General features: G+C 38.5%; 1 protein-coding gene across 3 annotated transcripts in view; it reads right to left on the bottom strand.

The window, feature by feature from the left end:
* MAPRE2 (microtubule-associated protein, RP/EB family, member 2) overlaps positions 1 to 17883 on the bottom strand; it is a 185495-nt gene that overhangs the window by 48773 nt on the left and 118839 nt on the right. For all 3 annotated transcript variants that reach the window (XM_006835065.1, XM_006835064.1, XM_006835066.1), the window contains 2 exons: positions 6231 to 6376; positions 2960 to 3173 (listed from right to left, as the gene is read on the bottom strand). In XM_006835065.1, the coding sequence (XP_006835128.1) occupies positions 2960 to 3173; positions 6231 to 6376 (360 nt within the window). The remainder of the gene's footprint in view (positions 1 to 2959; positions 3174 to 6230; positions 6377 to 17883) is intronic.

Here is a 17883-nt window from a genome sequence, read left to right as displayed (position 1 = left end):
CTTTTGGTTGACATTTTTTTTCTTTCAGAGTTTTATATATGTCATTCCATTGTCTTCTTGTCTGCATGGTTTCTGCTGACCATTTTGCTTTTCTTCCTTCAGCTTTAATGACACATCACACTCCCTAGTTTTACTTCAATCTTTCTGGCCTCTTCTCTGTTTCTATATAGATCCTTCCTCTCTTACCCAACCCCCCTTCAACATTAGAGTTCCTCAAGCCACTCTCCCTTTTCTCACTGGCCACTCATGTCAATTATATGAGTACAATCGAAGACTCACAAATGCTTACATATAACCAATAGTTCTTTGAAATCCAGATACATGTACATGCATACAAGTAAACTGCTGCCTACTTATATCTCTTCTTGGATATTCTAAAGGAACTAAGAAACAAAAAATGTAGTCTGTCCAAAATGAACTTGTGCTTTCTCTTCAAATCTGGTTGTCTATCAACGCTTTGTGAACAAAACCAACATCCAGCCAGTTGTGCAAGAGCAAGACAAACCAAGAATTCTGCTTGACATCTCCTTCTCTTGTATCCCAATGCCTATCTATTACAAGAATCCAACCTATTTACCTCATAAATATCTCTCAGCTTTGTCCACTCCTTTCTACTTCTACTACCACAATTTTAAGCAAATGAGCAAGAATTCATTGGACATACTTGTGTGTGTGTATTCTCATACAGATGTGTATGTAGACCTAATAGGGATAGCCTTATTAAAGACCTCTTTAAAGTGTTAAAAAGCAAAGATATTACTTTGAGGATTGAGGAGTGCCTGACCCAAGCCATATTATTTTCAATGGTCTCATATAGAACTGAAAGTTGGACAATGAATAAGAAAGACTGAAGAAGTTCATGTATTACAGTGTTGAAGAAGAATACTGGGTATACCATGGACTCCCAGAAGAATGAACAAATCTTTGTTGGAAGAAATACAGTCAGAATGCCCTTCAGAATTAAGAATGCCAAGACTTGGACTAACATAGTATGGACATTTTATCAGGAAGGGCCAGTTCTGGAGAAGGGCATCACGTTTGGTAAACAAGTAGTTGCTGTAAAGTGCTGTCGAATCGGTTCTGACTCATAGTGATCTGGTGTAGGGTTTCCAAGGAGCAGCTGGTGGGCTTGAACTGCCGACATTGTGGTTTTCAGTCTAGAGCTGATCCTGCAGTGCCACACCAGGAATCCAGGTAAAGTCGAGGGTCAACAAAAAAAGGATGATCCTCAAAACAAGATGAAGTAACACAATGGCTGCAACAATAGACTGCAACACAGCAGTAACTGTAAGGGTGGGAAAGGACCAGGCAGAGGTGGACTTAGGGTTGCTCAGAGGCCGGACGTGATCGCACCTACCACCACCACCAACATTCTTATGCTGCAGATAACAAAAACTAGGTTGGGTGGGGTGACAGAACTTGCCATTCAAGTGGCAGACGTGGTAATTTAAAACCAAGTTTGATTCCAAAGTCAGTGGCCACAGGAAAGGAAAATAAATTATAATATTAAGCTGATTATGTGAAAATTCAAGAAACAAGAGAATAACTTTTCTTTTCAGTTTTCTGAATGAAAAGGTAACATTATTTGTGACAGCAATCATGTCTTCATATCATCCTTGCTAGTGAAGGCAGGACACTGAAACTTTACAGATACCCTTATCCCACATCCACCGACATTGCATTTAAAAAACTTGCAATGCTATGGAAAAGCTGCAAAAATCAATAGCCACATATTTTTCACCTAGATTCACCAACTGTTAACATTTTGTCACTTTTGTTTCTCTTGCTCCACACGTGTACACACACACACACACACACACAAATACACACAGACACACTTTTTCCTGGAAATGTCTCAGAATTAGTTGCAGACTCAGACTATATGAACTAGTATGCCTTTCATAAATTTAAAAAATATTTTTCAAAGTAATACCAGATTTATAATGGTCTTAGTCTCCCTGAAACATAACCATGAATCCAGAAATGAGAATGGGGAAATAAAAAGAAAAAAAGACTTCTTAGTATGGTGCGGTGCTGTAGGATAAGCACCTGACCACAAGGTCGATTTTAACTGCAAGATTGGCGGTTCAAATCCATCAGTTGCTCCTTGGAAACGCTATACAGGGTCACTATGAATTGGAACCTTATCAAAGGTACTTACAATAGCAACCTCTCTAGTATTGTTAACCATGTCTAAACCATTTTGACTAGAAGCAGGTCAAAGAAATTTTATTTGCAACACTAAAGTTATTGATTTAGCAAATTTGAATGGCTTCCATATCTGCTATAGAAAACAAAATGGTCTTGGGTGTCACTGTTTAGCAAGCCAATACCACAACTGGCATTTACAGTAATGACCCTAATTTTATCAGAACATATTCTACTTGACACAAAGCCTGCTTTTTTATAGCAAGGTGTTTACGATAAAGTTTTTAAGATTTTTTTTTTTATACACAAAGACGTAAAGTTTCATGTATTTATATGTTCAATAACTTTACTTTTGGAAAAGCTGGATTAGTGAGGTTCTGCTGGATAGAATTTGATAAAAACTGGCATTGTCTATAGGACAGAAAATGTATATTATATTTTATGAATTTCCTTTGAAGGTTTATAGGTGATGACTCTATTAAAATAAAAATCAGCTCATTTGCTAGTCTGTATTGCCAACAACTAAGCAGTAAAACTATTTCAGTCAATATCCAAACAGACGCCTTGAAATTTTTCAGAAAAACTAGAGGGAAAGTGAAAGCTAGCCTGTGAGTACTACTTTAAACACCAGCTTCGGTGACATAAAGGGAGGAGTTCTGCTTTTTTAATTGCTTAAACCATGATCGTTAGACTTATTACGAGTGTCACTGATAGAAAGATAAATGTGGTCAAACACACAATAAAAACTGTCCAAAGGTGCAACTGAGCCACTTTCTAAAATGAGAGTGTAAGGATGGGAAGGCTACAATACCTGCTGTGGGGGAGTTTGCATGGTGAGACTTTTTTGGCAGGTTGAAGATCTGTTCGCCAGGATCCGGGGGAGGAATTGCATCTTGCCCTTGTCGCGCCTCTACAGGATCATACTCCTTCCCATCATAGTTGGCATCATAGAATTTCTTAAACCACTGAATAAAATCCAGGTTGTCCTGGAAACGTCCTTTTACTAGCTTCTCCACTGGAATTACCTGAAACATAAAATCACCAGGTGAATCAGTGACTTTAGGTTTGTTTGTATTTACCACAATTGAAGTGTTACCTAAATTTAACTATATCCCAATTGACCTTATTCATCTCTCCCTTAGGCTCTTCTAGTTCCAATAAAATGCTTCATCATGTTAAAAAAGAAATCAAAATGTTGGATTTGGGTCTCTTGGAATATTTAATACCTATGTGGTGCTGTAGGATAGGCACTCGACTGTGAACCACAAGGTCAGCAGTTCAAACCCACCAGAGGCTCCTCAGAAACTCTATACAGGGATGTTATGAGTTGGAAGTAACTCGATGGCATTTAACAACAACAACATGAACAAAGCAGATAAAAGTAGCGTTACCCTCACCTGTCAAGTGGGACGAAGCCTCCTGATAGTGTGTTTTATCATCGAAACATCTTTCCCAAAAAACCTTAGGCCTAGGATGGTGTGTTGTTTCAAGACTGATGGATGATCCCTATTTCTGGTCTAACTGTGTTGGGATACACTCTTACAAGAATTATGGCAACTAGAGAATGAAATATACTGTAAATGAATGCAAATATATAGCAACCTAACGATTTATGGGAAACAAACTCAGCTTTCCCAGAGCTTATTTACAATGTAAACAGGCATGAAAACACCACCAGCCACATTTCAGGACAAGCAGTGCACAGGTGACATGGGCACATGAGTACCACACACCATGGAGTGGGCAAGAGCAATGGAGACTGCCTGAGGGGTTACAGAGATGCCGTCACGTCAACTTCTGAGACATGAACCTCAGTGTCCTGTGGAGTAATTGTTACTACCTGCAACCTAAGAGTCAACGAACATTTCCATCAGGGGAAGGTATTATAGCAGTGTTTCAAATGATGTTTTTCTTTTTATAAACAAATTGTGATTTGACTTCTAGTTCTAATGTAGCGGGGAAGTCCTGGTGTGGTACTGTGGGTTAACAGTGCTCCTTATAGTGAGATGCTCACTGGAGAGCTGTAGCCTCAATTTCAGATTAAACACAGAGGACTGCTGTCGAAGGGCTTCGAGATCTTGCATGACAATACACATGCATGTCTGTATACCTCTGCCCACACTGCTGACACTGTGCAAAAATTTCTTAATGCATCCTTCCTATAGTCCTGATCTTGTTCCCTCAGACTTTCCATGGTAGGGTCACCTGAAAGTAGCCCTTTGAAGATGAAGATTCACCTCTGATGAAGAAGTGAAAACAGAAGAGTACATTCGTGGTTCACAACTCAGCCTAAAATATTTTTTAATAAGGGAATACAAAAGCTTGTTGATAGATAGACCAAATGTATTGAAAAGCCAGGAGATTATGTTAAAAAATGATGTATTTGTCTTTTCTAAAACTTGATTAAAACAAATTCTACAGCCCGAGTGCAGATAATTTTTGACTTACGCTCATATAGTCTGTAAAAATGTATGTATGTAGCTGTTGTTAAGTGCTGTTGAGTCAGTTCCAACTAAAAGTGATTTTGTATAGGGTTTCTGAGGAGCAGGTGGGTTTGAACCACTGACCTTGTGGTTAGCAGTCCAGAGCTTATCCTGTAGTAAAAGGGTGGGGAACCTTTTTTATGCCAAAATTTATAATATCATTCGTGGGCCAAGCAAAATTATCAACTTAAAGATTAGTCTGCTATATTTGGTTAAAAATTTAATTAACTCACCCCCAATGTGATGGCTGGAACTGCAATTACCTTGGCAGGGCCAGACCACATGATTTCCCAGTTGTCACATGGCCCGTGGACCATATGTTCCCCCACCCCTGCTATAGTGCCACACCAGGACTCCTATGTAGGTAGTACATATCACTAATGATAAATGTTCAAGAAAAAAATGGATGGTTGTAAGTGTGGCTTGTCATAACTTCAAAGTATGTCGTAAGTCGGGTACTGCTTATATAGACACAGAAGGAGCTAGCTGGAAATTGACTACAGCAAAGCACATGATAACAATTGTAAAATAATCTGAAAGCTTATGTTTTGAAATATAAATTATGAGAAAACAAGAAGCCAATATTTTCTTGGCAATATTTTGATAAGAATGCTTTACGGTACTAATTGAATTAAATAAAAACATAGAGTGCTTGCCAACTATTTCTCCTTTCTTTTAACCTCCATATCTCTTTATCCCAGTATTTAAAATTCTTTTATTACCATAGCCTATTTATGGCTACTCTTTATGCAAAGAAAAGTTTTCCATTCAACCCACCCCGACCCCCATTTCTCTCTTTTCACACTCGTTCAAAATTCATTTTATCCCCAACCTCACTTTCTCTAAGACATATATTCTAAATAAGGAACATGGATTTATGTTTATATTTGAATAGCAGTAAACATGCAGAGAGTGAGTGGGCCATTAGCAACAGTTCTTTATTGGGGGAAAAGAACTCTCATCTAACCCACTCACATAACTCCAGGGTAAAATTACATTAATTCAAAAGCAAAAAGAGTAAGGAAAATGCCAGGCACCTTTAGAGAATGTGGGCAGAAGCACTCTGCTGGGAGCTTTCCCATGCTCACCCTCATTTCAATTTCATCACCACAGGGAAGGGGCGATTAGTCCCATTTTACAGATGAGTGAGCTCAACATCGAGAGAACGTAAATAACTTGCTCAAGTCATGGAACTGGGATTCCAACCTCTACTATTCCCACTGAAGCATTTGATTTCTCCAAAGGAACACAAAACACAAAGGACTACAGTGGTAGCTAACAGTCATAAAAATGTCTCATCTGCAATACTAACATATAACAAGGAATAACATTTTAATACTTGTAATTTCTGTTAGAGTTTCTGGTAAAATGACTACAGTTTGGGACAATCCTTCTACATAGAAGCCTCATACAAACAATGGTCCATGTGGCATTTGTGGGAGGCTAGGGTTGATACTTATGCTATGTACACACCCCCACCTACTATGGAGACACTAAGATATATCCGAGTGATCATGTTTACGGATTTTTGTATTTCTGCTGAAAATCAACTGAAGTACAGACCATGTTATTTCATGGAGGTACAAATGAATCCCCTACCTTATCAACATTCATTCGCTTAAACGATGCTTGCAGAAGTTTAAAATTGTGAATATACTCATGCTCCAACTTTGCTTGAAACTTTACTTTCTTCAGACTAATGCAGCCTGGAAAGAGCATGTCCATGAACTGGCAATAGGCTGCCCCTGGAAAGAGACAAGAAAAAGGCAGGTTGAGTGTCACTATACCTGGCTGTGGCCTGCTAGGCAGGAAGAGAACTATGTGGTGAGAACTGTCACCACCGTTCAGGCAGAGCCCTCCTGGCCATGTATGCTCCTCTTGCCAGTTGTCCACCTCCTTGTCCACAGGGATTGGGGCTGGAGGAAGGGCAGTGACTTGGCACAGCACCTGCCACTTCTCCATTCCTAGACCCTCTGTGGTGCTAACACGGGGTTCACCAGAGCATGGCCAGGCTCCATGAACAATGAGCACAACTTCATACTTTGATGCCAAGGAAAACAGGGGAAAAACAACTCTCCTTAGCTTCTATCAAAAAAAAAAAAAAAGGAATGTATTTCATTTGCATCTGGTTGCTACTGCACCAAGTTACCAAAATATAAACTTGAGGAAAATAGTCAAAACTTTTCAACATGAGAGAACTACAAAAGCTCTTATGAACTGTGTAGTTCAAAATATACACAACGTATGCTAAGCTGTTTTACATTCATCTTGTAAACGACTTAGGTGAAACTAAAACTCAGTGATCTGGTAATGAAAACGGTTGTACACTAATTTGATTCCTGTCTAGAGCAATCGGGTATCCTATATTGAGACAAGAGATGAAGACCTGGACACTGGAGTGGACAGAGATTCAGTGTCAAAATGCTTATATATGAGAAACAAGCATGACAGAAATGTTCAGTGAGTCTTCTGAAGAAATAGCCATAGGGAGACAAGTTTTTTGGTAAATCTTTGGGTTTTTTGTTTTTTTTTTCCCAATGAGGAGCTTTCAGAACATGGCAATTTCAACTAGAACAACCTTGCAGGACCATATGTACTGATTCATATATATCCCCTTAACAGTAATGACTAAAGGTATTTAGACAAGAAAAAATGCAAAGGAAGAATGACAATTGAGTGGCAAGAATAAGAATAGGCAGCCACGTCTGTGTTTTCATTTTTTCTTCTTTGCCGACTCCAGATCTTTGCTGCTTTCTATGATAAACCCTCTGGAACATAAAGGACCTCATTCCACCCTTAGCCATCAAAGTTTCAATGAGGATCCTTTCATTCAATTCATGGAACTAGCCTTTAGCTATGAATAAATGTTTCACATCCTTTACTGAGACAGGAATCACAGAGAAGAGAGAATAACACACAGAAGCCTAATGGTTGCTGGAAAAGGAAATGTTGGGAGCAACTCATTCTTTGTAGGTAAAGCAATGAAATACAGGCCATAATAAATATCACTCTGGAATCTTGGCATCTCTCTAATGCCTGACCTTAGATGCCAATATCCTGAACACTATTAAGTTCCTAGTAAAGCAGCAGGAGTCTCTTAAAAACAAGACAAAACAAAAAACAGTGGGAAAGAGAAACATTATAATTTAGGGGTAATTCTTACAGTCATTATCCAAGTATTCAGGTCTTCCTTTTGAAGTGCTACCAGACAGAGCAAATTCCAATTAGCCACCCTAACATTATTTTTATAGCGATGAGTGTCTAACACAACTGTTTCATTATCTGCTCTTCGGAGAGTTATATTTTCACTCTTGTAAAGTTTAGCATAAAATTTACCTACTGAGATCCACATACTTGTAGTATATATACACATACTTACAAACCAGTCAACAAAATCACTTGCTTTTCAAGTTTAAAAAGTAGTACACAGCTTTTAAACAACCAAACAAACAAACTGCTCAATACAGACAGGAGGAAGAGTTGCTGGGAAACCATCTTTAATTTCACCATCCGGTGATAACCCTGGAAACAGCACTGTTAGCACTCTGGTGTCTACCAGTCTAATAATTTTCTGGGGGGTTGGGAGTATGTTCTCTTTTTTGGGGTAATTATATACTTTTTTCTTTAAAATATGGTCATATTGTTAAAATGGGATTATATTGAGTGGCAAGAATAAGAATAGGCAGCCATGTCTGTGTTTTCATTTCTTCCTCTTTGCTGACTTCAGATCTTTGCTGTTTTCTATGATAAACCCTCTGGTACATAAAGGACCTCATTCCATAAGAAATGTTTATTTCTTAACAACAACAACAACAACAACAACAAAATATATATGTATGTATATATATATATATATATATATTTTTAAACCTAACAGACCATGATTCCCTTTTTTGGGCCATTTCATATTCTATACCAACATTTGTCAATGGTTTTTCTTTTTTTTTTTTTATTAGCTTAGCAACTTTTCTAAGCCAAGATCACATAAGTATTCATGTGTATTTTCTTCAGTACTTGCATGGCTTCAAGTTTTACATTCAAATTCTTAATCCATGTGGAGTTTATTTTGGTCTATGACATAAAGTATAGCTCTAATTTTAGTTTCTCCAAATGTTAGTGGAAATCTGTCATTTTTGGCTTCCCAGTAGTTGGACACCTTCCTGTTTAAGGAGATGCTATAGTACCCTGCCTCTCAGCATGGCAGCCGGATGTGGGCAGATGCCCCTTTCTCTACTCCCAGCAGAAAGGATGCAGGCTGGTGATCTAGGCTCTGCCTCTCGGATGTTCTGTTCTGGTGTCAGAGTCATGGGAAGGACTGAAACAGGTAGAGACTATAGGAGTTTAGTCATGGTGAGGCGGTGGGATCTGGAGACCTGTAGTGGAGGCAGCGGCACAGTGGTGCCCTAACTATGCTACTCCAGTGGCAGACGGCGGGGCTCTGTTCTAGGCTCCTTAGCATCCTTTGGTTCCTATCAGCTTCTGAGCTTGGTTCCCTAGTCTGTCCACTGACAGCTACCCAATAAGCTTCTTGTAAATTCCTCTCCTGCTTAAACTTACTAGGGTTGATTCCTGTTACTTTCCATCAAAGATGCTGAGCAAGTTAGCTTGGTGCTTAACACTTCATTTAATAATCTATACTTTCCCCACAGATTAGAAGCACTAAATTTTACCATATGTTACTTTTAAAATATATATATATATATATGAATTTAGGTCTTTTCCTAGACTTTGAATTCTGGATTTTAAACTCTGTTCCTGTTATAGTTCCATACGCATAGCTATTCAAATTCTGTAATATAGGCTACTCTCTACAAAACAACTGTCCTTCTATTCTCAAAGCTTTCTCATGCATTTATTGTCTCTGTTACATATCTGACTTGATTAAATACATGGCATATAGAAAACAAGTTTTAAAATATGTCACTTATTATCTGTCTAGCCAGTTAATAACAGAACTTTATTGAGATATAATTTACACACCAGGAAATTCAACCTTTTAAAGTGTAGCATATCTACGTGTTTTTGAATGTATTGACAGAGTTGCTTGCTCATCTACCACCACTAACTAATTCTAAAACATTTCATCACCTAAAAAAGAAAAAACCCCATGCCCATGAGTGATCACTCTTTTTTCTTCCTCCTCTCCTCAACCCCTAGCAATCACCAATCGATTTTCTGTCTCTGGAGATCTGTCAATTCTGAGTATTTCATGTAAATGAAATCAGACAACATGTGGCACTAAATGTTTGGCTTCTTTCACTTAGAATGTTTTCAGATTTCATCCACATTGTAGCATGTACCAGATTGTCAGTCTTTTTAATGGTGATATACTATTGCCCTGTCTGAATGTACTACTTATCCACACATCAGTTGATGGACAAATACTGTAAGATTCCAGTTACATAAAACATTGAGGATAGACTCTGCATAGAGAGAAAAGGCCAGAGAAAAAAGGAGAAATGGACAGTCATCACTAAAGGGGACTGAGTTTCTGTTTTGCTGTTGTTGTTAAGTGCTGCCAAGACGGTTCTGACTCAGAGTGACCCTGTATAGGGTTTCCAAGGAACAGCTGGTGAGCTTGAACTGCTGAACTTGTAGTTGAAACTGACTTTGCAGTCCAGCGCATTAATCCACAGCACCACACCAGAACACTGTTTCTGTTTAGGGAGATGAAAAGCATTTGGAAATGGACAGTTGTGATGGTTTCCACAAAATGGTAATTGTAATTAATGCCACTAAACTGTACATTTAAAAATGGTTAAATGGCAAAAATTTAGTTACTTTTTTTTACCATAATAAATTAAATAAATATACTGTGCAACTTTATTTTTTCTTAGAGGTCTATCAACTTGAACATAAAAATAAAAAAAGATTTGATTAGAATCCTTACTGTATGATTTACAATCTATTATGGTGTGGGTTTTCCACACTTTCCCTACAGATTTCAGAACCTCACGAGCATCAAATAAACTGAATGAATGATCTTTAACGAGCAATGTGAAACGGGGATATTATATCTTCATTTTCAGAAAAGGTCATATTGAATGAGCACTTAAGGTATCGTATCATATGTTCTATGTTTTAGAGTCAAAGGAGTGCTGGAGAATTTTCAAGAAATACTGACTTTCAGAGCTATGTTGAAGATTTGTATGTCCATTTGAGTATTTTCAACTTCTGGTTCCCAAATCTTTCGAGAGATATGTCTCTGAGACATCATGAAAAAAATACCTTGAAATTAACTGCTACCACCCAGAAAATCTTACAGGGTTCTTTTGGGGACAGTAAACTATACCAAAGTATAACTCAAAACAACACAGCAATATTTTGGTTCCATCAAAACCAAGCCTTGATTTGTGCTCCAGATAACAGCTCATTGATGTCACTCCTTAAAACTATCCTCAGTCTCTCTTAGACTGTCTGGATTATTCCTAAAGTGTGACAATACGCTCTCCAATTAGTTGACTCAAAAAACACAAAACAAAACAAAAACCTTCCTTGATGTCACATCATCCTTGCATTGTTGAACACTTCTTCACAGCAACACTGCTTTACAAAGTTGACCCAGTTTCCACTGTTGCCCACTCAAATCACTTTAACTGTCTTCCCACTGAAGCTTCTCGTCAAGGTCACCAACAGTCTCCCTGTTACTGATATTAACAGTCACTATTCTTTTTTAATCTTAACCAACCTCTTAATAGTATTTGGGGTCTTGCTGACTCCCTGAATTCTTGTATTTTCTTCCTTAATTATGGTTACAAAACAGGCACCAACTAGAACGCTCAGAAATCCACTGTCCTGGAGGTCTCAGCCAGCCACAGGCCAAAATATTCCTTACCACTTGGTACAGTTTTTAAAGTAATTTCATTACCCTTGTAAGAATGTGCCTTGCATTTTGCATGAGCCCCACTTTCATCGTATATACATGAAGGTTACTTACCATTATTCATGTCCCTCCCTTTATAAGGGCACTACAGTGGTTTCCTATAAAATCACTAATAAAATCCAAACTCCTTCCCTCACCAACAAGGGCCTGTAACTAGACCTCTGCTTAAGAGTTCTTGCCTAGCTTCTCTGTTGTTGTTGTTGTTAAGTGCCGTCGAGTCGGGTCCGACCCATAGCGACCCTGTACAGGGTTTCCGAGGGTGTAAATCTTTACGGGAGTAGAAAGCCTCATCTTTCTCCCGCGGAGCAGTTGGTAGTTTCGAACCACTGACCTTAAGGTTCGCAGCCCGATTCGTAACCGCTACGCTACCAGAGCTCCTTAGCTTCTCTGTAGGAAGTTCCTTTCAGACTGACTTCCTGATGTTTCGAGAACACTTTAGGTTTGTTTCTGCCTTAGGACCTTCACTCAAGTTGTTCCCTCTAGAACTTGACTTGGCTGGTTCCTTCTTGTCATTCACACATAGGCTTAGATGTCACTTCCTCAAAGAGGCTCTTCCTTAGCACTCAATCCGAAGTGGTCCTCCAGTCACTATCAGCTCATCCAGTTCTACATCTGGTGTTTATTTGTGAATCCATATACTGGTTTATGGTTTATCTCCCCTGACTGGGAAACGAGGTTCAAGAGAGCTTATAACACCTTCTCTATCTCAGGCTCCTCTCTAGGCAGTGGGCCTCAATAATACATGGTGAACAAGTGAAGAAGGTCTGCAGGTTGTAGCAGTTGTACCATCAACCTGGCTGCAATTGAGCTGATTTTAACTCATGGTGATCCATGTGTTCTGGAGCACAACTGTACAGCACAGGATTATGGGAAACAGATCTCCAGGTGGTTCTGCGGTACTTCTGGATGTATCGGAACAGCCAATCTTTTGGCTAGTAGTTGTGTGTACCACCCAGGGACTACTGAAGCGCATCGAATGTTACCAAAAAAGTCAAATAAAGGCATTATAATCAGAGTTGCCATATATCCTTTAAGAACTATTGTTGTTAAGTGCTGTCGAGTCATTGACTCATAGTGACCCTGTAGAGCTTTCTAAGGAGCTGCTGGTGAGTTTGAACCACTGACCCTGTGGGTCAATCGTCCTTGTAGTTGAGAGATTATCCTATAGCATGACACAAGGACGGGATAGAAATAAAGTCTAACAAAGTACTAAGATGAACTGAAGAGCATGTCTGCAGAAAAGCTTCAAAATGGCTGAGTATAAAATAATGCACTTAGGTGAAAACAATCTCAATTGTAGCATGAGATGCTCATCAGCAGATCAATTATGATGGACCATCAATTCAAGGTACTACTACCACAGTTACAAAGGTGAGCAAGATTTGGAAGTGATTAGGAAATAAGATGTAGAAAGGAAATTATTACATGTTTGTACAGTCTCATTATAAAGCTATACTTAAAAGTTCTAAGAATGGTTTCAGTTGTTATACATTGAAAAAAGCATATGGGAGGAAAGGTTTAGGAACAGAAGTCCAAAATGAATAGTTGGGGACTATATTAAAGTAGAACTAAAAAAATAATATCTATATTTAAAATATTTTAATATGATTGAGGCCCTATAAAATAATGAAAAGATAATCTCATTTTCACCAGATCACAATACAGTATCAGAATAAACATACTTTTTAAATGGAAATTTGTAGATAACAAAAGGAAATATTATTTAACAATAATAATTTTAAGGAATATATTATGCCAAGATACATAAAAATTAAAAACACTGCATTTGTATAAAAAATCTGTTAAAGCTTTCGTATCTGTTTTTAACATTTGGGAACCCCACCGTAATCTTCTGAGGTAAGTATTCGGATTTTATCACCCTATTTTACAGAATTTAGAACAAGACTCAGAGAGCCTCCCAGCTAATATACAGCAGAAGTGGAATTTAAACTATGACATACAGACTTCAATTTTCCCTGCCCCCCCTGTTCTCTTTGCTGCTTTTAGGAAATGGTATGGTGCAATACACAGGACTGCCAACCAAAAGGTCGGTGGTTCAAACCTCGGAAATCCTATATAGAGCCTCAATGAATTGGGAGTCCTGGTGTGACACTGTAGAATAAGCACTGTACTGCTAACCATAAGGTTGGCGGCTCAAACTCACCAGCTGCTCCTTGGAAACCCTATACAGGGTCACTCACTATGAGTCAGAACTGACTCAATGGCACTCAATAACAACAAGTGAAATTACAATGGTTCAAAAAGTCTAGACATTTTTCTAGATTATAATTCTATAAGGAGTTACAAAAGAAACATCAAGAGAGCAGTTTGAACCGTTCCGGCTGATGTTAAGGGTGTCAGTGAGACGCTTTCTATTCACAGTAGAATCATGGGCAGGATAGAGAGATCTTCCCCAACACGGTGATTTTATATTTTAGTGTATACACTCGTAAAATTTAATTTTACCTATTATATATATATAGAGCAGCATTTCATATATATACACAAGAGGGCTTCAAAGAGTTAGTGGAAAAAATTCATTATCTTTTTAGTCTACTTTTCTAAGAACTCTTTGATGTTCCCTCATACATATATGCACCTTACTATTTTTAAAATCTCACAGCACTTTTATAGAAATGCAAGACAATCTATGGAGAAGATAAGATGTCAAGCCCCACTGGATTCTGCCATGAACAGCTACTCAAATTGCCCATGGATTTTCCCAGGGATTTCTTATACAGAGATACATATATCATCAAAGGAGCTTCATGCTTCTTCCCACTGTTTTGGAACTACATCAGAAACTTTCTGTTCATGTTGCAATTAAGTCCCAAAGATAAGTAACTTTAAGTTGATTCCATGTAGAGGAAAAAGAGTACTAACCAGAGGAAAATTTTTCACTCTTGCAGACAGAACGAGAAGATTGCTGTGATTTGGGCAAAGTGCTGAAAAGCATCCATCACATGACCTTTGCATACACGGTGCAAGCTGACAAAGCACATTGTCTTTATTGGAAAACAATAAGCTATCAATCATAATTCAGGCAAAGGGCTTTTTAAAGATCATCAGCAAATGAACTGAAAGGCTTTGACAAACAATGTGGTTGGACTTCAATTTATAAATGTCCTCGGTTTTTTGTTTTGTTTTTTTAACGAATTCTATGATATAAAAGCCTTAAGAATTTTATAAGGCTGAAACAAATTGTACTTATTCACAACCTGTCTTCAAGAACTAAGAATACTTTTTTTTTTTTTAAGTGTTTTATTGTGAATTATATGATAGTTTACATGGGAGAACATTAGTTTTACATGCATTCTATCGTATATCGTATCAATGCCATGGTTACAATACCCTCCATGCATCATCAACCAACCAAAGGGTATATACCCTGCAAGCCTGCCCCCTACACTATACTCCCCCACCCCCATCTTCAGCACACAGTTGCTCTCCCTCTCTGGATCTAAAGTCCCCAGCTGCTCCATTGCTCCACATCATTGTCTCTGCCTCCATCTCAGGCATCACTGTTTCTCTGGGTGGGGTCCCGCTCTCGGCTCTTCTTTGTTGATGGTCCTAGGGACCTCTGCTCCTAGACTGAAAAGTTAATCACTTCCTTCCTTGCTATAAAATGTCTACCTTTACATTTCCAACCTTCACAATCAGTCCTGATAACAATTATTCACTATTGTTATCACAAGAGACCCATCTGCATTTCATTTCATCAATTCCGCCTAGGCAGATTGGATGCTACTCACTAGAGATTCTGCCTTCTTCCAGGCCCCCTGTCTCTAGGTTCCCTCTTGAAAGCTTGTAAGCCAGTCACTCCTTGCCTTTGTAGCCCTACCCCCACCCCTCACTTTGGGTAGCCAATGTCCAAGCTGCCCATCACTGTCTACTCTGTGTGTGGAGGGGGTGGAAATGAACCTTGCTGTAAGAATTTGTTCCCTCTTTTGACCTACTGCTTCCATAGGTGTAGGTCAAAAGAACTAGGAATACTTTTAAAAGGAAAATTAACTTTTAATCAAACTTTTATTAATAAATATGAAGGACAGCATTAAAAAAGAGAGTTGCTTTGGACAAAACTGTTCAGATATTAAAATCATTTTTGATATTAGATAAACAATGTTGTTGCTGTTCGGTGCCAACATGTCAGTGGGAACTCATTCTGACCACAGTCACAACAGAATGAAAGCACTGCCAGCTGAACCATCCTCACAACTGTTGTCACATTGGAGCCTACTGTTGCTGCCGCAATGCCAATCCATTTCATCAGGGTCTTTCTTAATTCCCCTTACCCTCCTGACAACACAACCAAAGTATGTGGGACAAAGTCTTGCCATACTCATTTTTAAGGAATGTGCTAGCTGTACTTCTAAGACAGATTTGTCTGTTCTTCTGGTAGTTAATGGTTCTTTTAATAGTCTTCATCAATGCCATAATCCAAATGTAGCAATTCTTCTATGGTCTTCCTTATTTATTTTTTAAACTTTTTATTGTGAATTAAGTGAAAGTTTACATGAAAGATTATCCGTTTTACATTCACCAAATCATATAGCTTGTTTCATCTCAATGACTGCGATCTCTTCCACGTAAAAACAGTTAACCTGCTTCCTCCCTGTGGTTTCTATTTCAAATCCACCTACTTTCCCATCGCTTAACTTTGTCTTTAGGTAAATGTTACCCTTTTGATTTTGAATGAATGACCATTTCATGGTGAGCAGACCTTACTAGTATTTTTTGTTCCACCTTTATACTTATCTTAGGAGCTCTGGGAGCACAGTGGTTACGAATTGGGCTGTGAACCTTAAGGTCAGCAGTTTGAAACTACCAGCTGTTCTGCAAGAGACAGATGAGGCTTTCTGCTCCCATAAAGATTTACAGCCTTGGAAACCCTGTACAGGGTCGCTATGAGTTGGAACCGACTCCACGGCACACACCACCACCACAATATACTTATCTACTGCTTGGCTGAAAAGTGGGTCATGAGAGTGAATTTCTTTCTGGACCTGAGGGTAATAGTCTCAGGTTCCTCTGGTCTCTTTCTGACCAGTTACCCTGATCATTTAAAAAAAAATAATAATTTTGAGTTTTGTTCCATTCACATTTTCTTTCACTCTATCCAGGGCCTTCTAATGTGATCCCTTTCAGAGCAGTTGGTAGTGGTAGGCAGGCACCAACTAGTTCTTTTGTTCTCAGAATCATGATCACTGATATTCACATGTTCCATTGGTCAGTTGGACCAAATGAATGAAATCTACATTGAATCGAATGTTGGCTGTTGGATATATAAGTATACTTTTAAGTATGTTGAGGATTTTCCCTTCTATTCCTACTAATTCCACACATCTTCAATTCTCATCACTCTTCTTTCTTCCACACATGGGAGAGACAAACAGCTGCACCTTAGACAGCCACTCATGAGCTTTTAAGATCCCAGATGCTACTCACCAAAGTAGGATGTAGAATATTGTTTTTGTGGATTATGCTATGCTACTTGACTACGGTGTCCCCTGAGACTGTGGGGTCTTGAGCCCCAGGTTCAGAAACTCGTTGCCTTAAGATGTTTGATAATATCTAAGAAGCTTTCATCATTTTTCCCACTGTATGCTCCACAAGATTCACAGCTGTGTTTGCAGGGACAGTAAATACCCATGTACAAATATCCTCTTTAAAAGTCTTACATACTCTATTGAGCCTGTGTCTCTATCTATGACCGACAGAACACTGTTGTTTCAAGATTTTGTATACAACACACTATTTACCTCTATCCTCATTAGCACTTGCATACCTTTCTTGTGTCTTCACCTGTCTTTATAATTTTTCTGCCCACCTCCTTCTTCTTGTATATTGCTCTCCCTGAGTTAAGATGTTTCTACCCTCTAGCCAGTGAATTACTCTCCCCTTCCCTCTCATTCCTGGTAACCATTAAAGAATGTTTCTTTTAGTATGAAAACTTTTCTTGACATTTTACAATATTTTTCCTTTTGTGATTGACTAATTTCACTTAAAATAACGTCCACTGGGTTCATCTATCTTAGAGGAGTATTAATAAAAGGCTTCTTTGGTTCTAGTTTGCAAAGTGAATGTTTTCAGTTTCTCTCCATTGAATGAAATGTTGGCTGTTGGATATGCTATTGTTTTTATGTGCCGTGGAATCGGTTCCGACTCATAGTGACCCTGTACAAGGTTTCCGAGGCTGTAAATCTTTACGGGAGCAGAAAGCCTCATCTTTTTCTTGCAGAACAGCTGGTAGTTTCGAACTGCTGTCCTTGTGGTTCACAGCCTGATCTGTAACCACTATGCTACCAAAGCTACTATTCTTAATTATGTTGAATTTCCCTTTTATTCTTACTTTGCTGAGTGTTTTTATTT

The sequence above is a fragment of the Chrysochloris asiatica genome, unplaced genomic scaffold (genome assembly GCF_000296735.1).
Source record: "Chrysochloris asiatica unplaced genomic scaffold, ChrAsi1.0 scaffold00015, whole genome shotgun sequence".
NCBI classification, from domain to species: domain Eukaryota; kingdom Metazoa; phylum Chordata; class Mammalia; order Afrosoricida; family Chrysochloridae; genus Chrysochloris; species Chrysochloris asiatica.
This window is presented reverse-complemented; position numbering and strand designations above follow the sequence as displayed.